The 7,864-nt window shown below is 38.0% G+C and overlaps 1 protein-coding gene across 1 annotated transcript; it reads left to right on the top strand.

Annotated features, from left to right (window-relative positions):
• The first annotated feature begins 476 nt into the window (after positions 1 to 476).
• LOC132179801 (tricalbin-3) lies at positions 477 to 7,791 on the top strand. The gene is made up of 9 exons (XM_059592578.1): positions 477 to 1,753; positions 3,863 to 4,104; positions 4,218 to 4,236; positions 5,056 to 5,261; positions 5,530 to 5,639; positions 5,785 to 5,883; positions 6,455 to 6,908; positions 7,017 to 7,155; positions 7,261 to 7,791. Exons 1-8 carry the CDS (start codon positions 906 to 908, stop codon positions 7,103 to 7,105), a joined length of 2,067 nt encoding a protein of 688 aa, XP_059448561.1. The 5' UTR covers positions 477 to 905; the 3' UTR covers positions 7,106 to 7,155; positions 7,261 to 7,791.
• Positions 7,792 to 7,864: the final 73 nt, after the last annotated feature.

The following is a 7,864-nucleotide window of genomic DNA, read 5'->3' as shown; positions in this document are numbered from 1 at the left end:
CTTAAAAGGCTACATCCATTACTTTTTTTTTTTTTTTTTTAAAAAAAATTCCAACAAAACTACATTTTTATTAAATGACTTATTACATAGAAATGTCACGACTCTTATAAAAAAAAACAAAGTTGTTGAAATAGATTAGGAAAAAATAACAAAATCTTCCGGACAATTATGATAAATATTTATAAAAAAAATTAAAATTAAGACGAATATCCTGTTTATTCCGACATTTTTTACTTTTCAGAACGGACAAAGTTTTCTTCTAAACTTGATTGGAGAGAATTTTCAAAACTAAATTTATAAAAATAACATGTGTCATTATTTTAATAACATGTAAAATATATATAAATTTTTAATAAAATTTATTTCAACTTTGTTATACTAAAAAAATTAAAAAAAAAAAAAAAAAAGTATGCATCTCTCGTTGAAATAATACATATCACTTTCAAACGAATTTTCTCCGACGAGTTTTCCTACGAATTTTCTCCGACGGGTTTGGTGGAAAACTTTTTCCTTTCAGAACAAACCCCGAGTTGTTGAAATCCTAATCTGAATCCAAAAAATTTCGCAGACGCAATCCTGACGCAAAATCCAAGTCGCGATTGCCAAACATAATCCAAACGAAGACCACGTAAATTGGCCGCGGCAAAAGCGAAGGCTCCACCACCGCGTTGGCTCCGACCCACGTGCACTTACTATTATCCACGTCTTCCTCATTTTGAGGCCTTTAATATCGCTTTGCACTCGTTCCTCGTGTTTTCCCTTTTGTGGACTTGCCCACTTTCTTTGCGCTGCTGTACGCCTCCAGGCGAGAGGCCAGCGTTTTTGCCTGCAATTGCTTTTTCCCGCATTGAATGCCGCGTGCGGATTTAACTCTGCCTCCGGATTCATGTTTTCCAATCTGCTAGATGATTCCGCAATCCCCTTCAGCGAGCTTGGATTGCTCGTGGAAGCTCTTCCCGCAGCTCTTCTGCCCATGTAGACGCTTCAATCCCTTGAGCTTAACCAACCAATCGATCCCTTTCTCCAAACGGAAGAGGAGAAGGCAGCAACCCGGCTTTGCCAGCGGAATTTCTATTTCCCGTAGAAAATGGAGCTTTTTCTCGTGTGCCATCCCCTCCGAGGCTCCCAACGGTAATTTCAACGATTTCAGCGTAGAACTAGCCAACTCCACCAGACGAGGCGCCAAGATATTCGTTGTCAAGCGCTTTTCCGATGAATTGGACGGCGAGGATTTGTCCGAGGAACAACCGATACAAGTGGGGTCCAATTTCACCAATTTCCAAGAGGACCCTATCGTGGATAAGCTTAGAACCCAGCTGGGAGTCATACACCCAATCCCGTCTCCGCCCATTAGTCGAAATATAGCGGGACTTTTCGTGTTCTTCTTCTTTGTTGGGGTGGTTTTTGATAAGGTATGGACTTCTGGGAAGCGAAAAAAAGTGGACGGCGGCGGCAGCGGCAGCAGCGGCGGAGGGTGGCCGCAGGTGCCGACGAGCTTTTCCTTGTTTTTGGAGAAAGATTTGCAGAGGAAGGAGTCGGTGGAGTGGGTGAACATGGTGTTGGGGAAGTTATGGAAGGTTTACAGAGGTGGGATTGAGAATTGGATCATTGGGTTGCTTCAGCCGGTTATCGATGACTTGAAGAAGCCTGATTACGTGGAGAGGGTTGAGATTAGGCAGTTCTCGTTGGGGGATGAGCCGCTCTCGGTCAGGAACGTTGAGCGCCGGACTTCGCGTCGCGTTAACGATTTGCAGTAAGTTAATCACTGTCTTTGAATGGAACTTGCGGTGCTTACTTCTGTTAGGAAGTTATTTTCTTATATATTTATGTCTATTTTTGTTCGGATTTTGTATTGTGTTTCTTCGTGTTTGGTTTGGATGGAGTCAGCCTTTCTTTGTAAAGCTTGCTTGTCTTAAGTCTTTTGTGTGTCTTTACTAGTTATTCGTTTTGGTTTCTTTGATAGCTTTGAGTGGGGCTGAGGCAAGGGGATCTACTTGCACAGTTACTCTTTATTCTTGCGATGGACGTTCTTAGTATAATGCTTTTTTGAGCAATGGAGGGTGGCTTTATCTCTGGTTTCCATGTTGGTGGTGGTTCTAGAGGTGCTTTTACGATTTATCGTTTGCTGCTTGCTGATGATACTGTTCTGTTTTGTGATGCCAACACTGAATGCCTCGCCTACGTAAGGTTGGCTCTTTCTTTCCGGGGCATTTCAGGCTTTAGAGCGAATTTAGGCAATGGATGTTATTGGTCTCGAGGGGTTGGCTGAGGTTTTATGTTGTAGAGTATGTTCTTTACCCATATGGAAGTAGAGTATGTCCTTTTAAGGCTAGTGAGTCGTGGAGCTTAGCCTGTGAGAGAATGGAGAGACAGTCATCAGGATGGAAGTAGTTGTACCAGTTGAAAGGGGGACATATCACCCTTATTAAGTGCATCCAGCTTGCCTACCCTGTTGTTGTCACTGTTCACTATTCCCATCCATGTGGCGAATAGACTGGAGAAATTTCAATGAATCTCCTACATGTTCTATTGGGGAAATGGCTGTGAAGTTATGGTGACTTGGTGAGGAGGGGAAACATTTTTGGAGACTAGTGATTGGAGTAAACTAGGCGGACAGTCGGGATTGGTGGACTTCGGAGTTGGTAAGAAGTTGGTTAGGTACCTCTCATTTTGTTCTAGGATTCTTCCTATTCGTAGGTCATTTGTGGCATGCAGGTAGGGCTCCTGCAGCTGCAGTGGTATTGTAAGGGAGGTCTCATGGGTGTTGTTTTTGGAGAAGGTTAATTGTGGGTTGGGAGAGGCTTTGGGGTTCCATTTATTTTAAGATTGGAAATGCTGGGAGAGTCCTTTTTTGGCATGATATTTGGTGAGGGGGTGTTGCCTTAAAAAAGATGTTTTCATATACATTCATGATAACTTAGGGTAAAGATGTGTCTATGTTCTCCTACTGTAGCCTGTAGGAGCCCCAAGGATGATGGAGGAACCCAATCTTGGAATCTAAGGTTTAGTCACGCTTTAATGATTAGCTGTTGGAATAAGTCGGTTCTATTTACAGTATTTTTGTAACAATCTAGGAAAAGTACTAGTTACATCTGCGCTATTACTCTAAAAGGACTACTCAAGTTACAATTGAAGCTCCCTAAAATCACTTATAAAGTCTAATCTCTCCCAATCTCATCTAGTAAGGAACCAATGGGAAACCTAGTACTTATGAGTATATTTCAAAAAAAAAAAAAACTTTTTGGGTAGTCATAATCTCCCTCACTCATGGACCCTGAGTTCTGAGTTCCCATTGGTTCTTACTAGGTGAGATTGAACTTTATAAGTGATTTTAGAGAGCTCTAATTACAACTTGAGTAATTCTCAAGTATACTTATGGGTGTCAATGAGTTTCCTACTTTATTGATATAGTTTATCATTATCTAAGAAAAAAAAGAGTAATTCAATATAAATATTCCTCACTATTTTGGTGAGTATGTATGGACACCATATAGAGGTGATACTTTGATGTTTCCACTGAACAATTTCTCTGAATCTGAAGTTGGATCTAATCACTGATCATTTGGTAATGTTTGAAATTGTTTCAGATTGCCATATAACTATGTTTTACCAGTTAACCAATCAATTGGATTTCGGGTTAACGGATCAGACATTGATTACCAAATTGACAGTATTAGATTGGAGACAAGAATAAGTTTGTTTGACTGACATGTCCAGGGTTTTGTTTGCATGAGCTGTGGAAGTTTTATATGATATATCTGCATGTAATTTGCGAAATTTTATAGCATTTGGAAATTAAGATCCTTGTTTATCAGATCAATATTTCACTAAACTGATTTGTAAATCCTTTGATGTCATCTAGGTACCAAATAGGCCTCCGATATACTGGTGGTGCTCGTATGCTGTTAATGCTTTCACTAAAATTTGGTATTATCCCCATTGTTGTCCCAGTTGGTGTTCGAGATTTTGACATTGATGGGGAGCTTTGGGTCAAATTGCGATTGATACCAACGGAGCCTTACGTGGGAGCTGTTTCATGGGCTTTTGTTTCACTTCCAAAGATCAAATTTGAATTGTCCCCATTCCGCTTGTTCAATTTAATGGGTATGATGTCATAATTGCATGGCCTTAGTAGTAGCTATTTTTCTTGATATCAAAGATACTGATGCATGTTTACTCCTTTTCTCTTCTTTTGTGTGCACATTGGGCAAAATCAGCAATTCCTGTTCTCTCAATGTAAGTGGACTTTATCTCCCATATTCATTATAAATTATTGCTTATGCTCCTTGTAAATGCAACCATTATCATCTTTTTCTTTTGTTTTTATAATTAATTTATGTTTTCTAAAAGGTAGGATATGTTTCATACTGATTTGGTTAATCTAGGAAGGAAAGAGTTTTTTTGAGGGCTCCACTTGCATCTGCTTTGAGATATATTTCATGTATGTGTGTTAGGATTATTTTTTGTGATAATTGTTAATGATAGGGTTAAGGAAAAGAGAAGGAGAAATATATATATAGAAGGTGTATGAGAAGAGGATTTTCTAGTTGACCCTAGTTGCCACTCACAAATATGCATCATATTGATTACATTATGTAATATAATATTATATTACATGTGATATTTGTATAAGGGGAAAATAACAAAAAGATAGGATACCCTCATATAGTGTATACTTGTTGCAATAATAGCCTCTACTAAACTTTTAACACTCCCCCTCAAATTGGAGCATATATACCAAGCCCAGCTTAAAAAATAAAATAAAAGCTTCTACCTGTTACATTATGCATCTGTAAGTTGATCCTTAGACTTCCCAAATAGTGTAAAAATATCTCCCCTTAGTATCTTATCTCGATGAAGTATCAATTAATCTTAATATGCTTAGTCCTTTTTATATCGATGAAGTATCTCTCTATTCTTCTCTTGAATGCATGCCAGTAGTTCTCATGGTGTAGTATTTCCTTTGGAGGTGCATTATCCATATCGGTTGTGTTTTTATGCCTGTTATCTGTATTGTCCACTCTTTGACCCAAATTCCTGACTGCATTTTTCTAGGTTTTTGACCAAACTTCTCACTGAGGATTTGCCTCGACTGTTTGTTCGTCCAAAGAAGATTGTTTTAGATTTCCAAAAGGGAAAAGCGGTTGGTCCTATTGCTAATTTCTTCAAATCAGGGGAAGTGCAAGAAGGAAACAAGGATTTTTCTGGAGAACTATCAGCGACTCTTGTAGATGCTCGGAATCTTTCTTATGTTTTCTTTGGTAACAATTATATCTCCTTGTGTACTTGTTTCCAAAGAGGATTCTAGTAGGTTTTATGAATTTGTGAAATCCAATTTGCTAAAATTATCAACTATTTGAGTTGCACATCCTGTTAATTTGTTCTCATTTAGAACAGTATGCAATTGATTTTAAGCTGCTCTTTTGTTTTCTAAAAAGTTTGTCATTTGCCCATAATGTGATCCTTTGATCCATATATATTTCCTCCTTTGATCCCTTTATATCTCCTCTCGTCTCTGTTTTTTGCCAGGCAAAACTGATCCATATGTTATTCTAAGCCTGGGAGATCAGAGCATACGCAGTAAAAAGAATAGTCAAACCACAATCACTGGGCCACCTGGTGAGCCAATATGGAATCAGGTGAAGCTTCTTTGTAATTCTATACTTATCCAAAAAGGAAAATATTTCATCTATTGTTTTTCGTGGGTTTGCTAGAAGTTCATTATGTCAGTTAAATTTATTTTAATCTGAAGTGAACTACATGTATTCATGTGATTTTTGGCAGGATTTTCATATGCTCGTTGCGAACCCTAGAAAACAAAAATTATTCATCCAAGTAAAGGATTCTCTAGGATTCACAGATTTGACTATTGGAACAGCGGAGGTAAAGTATTATTTTGTTGATAAATTTTGGCATGGCTGCCTAACTTATTTAATTGACATATTATGTAATTATGACGCGTCTCCATTAGATTGAAGTTTTGACCTAGTTTCTTGGATAGGAGTACTTAAAAAAACACTTTTGCCAACAACGTCAGTCCACATGAAACTCATTTTTCCATTTAGCTCTACTTTCCAGAATAAATATCCATGTGAGATGCCCGCATCTCATGTTTAATGGTATTATTGGCATATACGGCCAGTGTATGTCTAGTCTAAAAAACAAAAAATAATATGTAGACATATATAAGTAGTATGCTAATACAATGGTATCTTAAATTTCTTTCAAGGCAAACTAGTCATCCCATAATAATTGGATATTGAAATTGACATTTCATTTGAGGGTGTGAATGTAGTTAAGCTACAGACCTACTGTAACGAGTTCATGCACAAGGTTGACTGCATTCACAGGAAACTTAATATACAATAGAAAGTTTTGATCAGAGAGCTGAGAGTATGCCTAGTCAATTTCTTTTACCTATCTGCATGGCTTCTCAGTTGAATATTATTTCTAGGTTGATCTGGGATCTCTCCAAGACACTGTACCAACAGACAGGATTGTGGTCTTGCAAGGAGGTTGGGGACTCTTTAAAAAGGGCTCTTCTGGAGAGATACTACTTCGACTGACGTATAAAGCTTACGTAGAGGATGAAGAAGATGACAGGCCTGAGGAAGATTCCATTGATGTGGATGCTTCAGATGATGAATTGTCTGATTATGATCAGTTAAATGTTGAATATGAGAAGGATGAAAGAGATTCTTCAAATGAGACAGATAAAGAGTCATTTATGGATGTTCTAGCCGCATTGATTGTGAGTGAAGAGTTTCAAGGGATAGTGGCATCTGAAGCGGGAAATACCAAACGTTTAGATGATGTCTCAACTACAGGGACCACAATACCAAGGTCACGTGGTCTTAATGCTGAATCCATCCCCTCGAACTCCATTGATGACCCTGAAGGTTCTAGAGGTGTTGTGTTAATATGAACTCTCAGATGCAGTTAATATTTACAGTTCACAATTTATGATTGGTTTATGCTGTGTGATCTGATGACTGTCTAAAACTTGTCCATTGCAGGATCAGCCTTATTTTGGCTTGCTGTGATTACTTGTATATCGGTTTTAATTGCTCTCAATGTTGGCGGTTCAAGTTTCTTCAATCCTTGATATGCAACAGTGGTAGCAAAGAAGTAACTTTTAGTGCTTCTTTCTAACAAGTAATTCTGAAAATTCCTCTCCATAGCTTCATAATCCTGTCTCAAATTTTGAAAACCCCTCTTCATAGACTGACTGCTCAATGAAATTATCTTGTATGATTGCAGGCTGTGCAAAAACTTCAATTTCACACTTGCAATGGACTCACCAAATGGTTCATTTTCCACCGGCTTATATTACATTCTGTAAATTCATGGTAGTGGCAGAGGAATGTTCTGTTGGCGGCAGGAAAGTTTTGGCCTCTTTGTCTTGACCCTCAAGTAGTAGTGTATATGAGCTTGTACCTCTCTATTCTTTTTTTTTTTTTTTTGTCCAATTCAATAAGGGGAAAGGGGGTTGTACCTCTCTATTCATTATTCATATGACTCTTTTTATCCGAGCCATATCAAATAGGGCACGGGTACAAAAATAGAGCAACTTTTTCTTTTTTCTGGAATTGGAGGGTATTTAGTCTGCCCCAAAAAGAGGGCAAAAGGTAAATAATTATTTCTAGCATTAGAAGGTTCTACTTGGGAGGTAGACCCCTTCAAATGATTTCTACAAAAGACAGTTTTATGAAGTCAAGCTTGATATCTTGTCTAAACATTTATTAGGGATCATGGTTGCACATATGAATATATCATTTTTCTTTTTCTTTTTTGAGTGACATTTATTTTTCAGTCCCTCTTACTCTCTCTCTCTCTCTCTCTGAATTTCCTGAGAATGCTAGGT

Source organism: Corylus avellana, chromosome ca4, assembly GCF_901000735.1.
Source record: "Corylus avellana chromosome ca4, CavTom2PMs-1.0".
NCBI lineage: Eukaryota > Viridiplantae > Streptophyta > Magnoliopsida > Fagales > Betulaceae > Corylus > Corylus avellana.
Note: the sequence above shows the minus strand (reverse complement) of the source record. Positions and strands in the feature narration are given on the sequence as shown.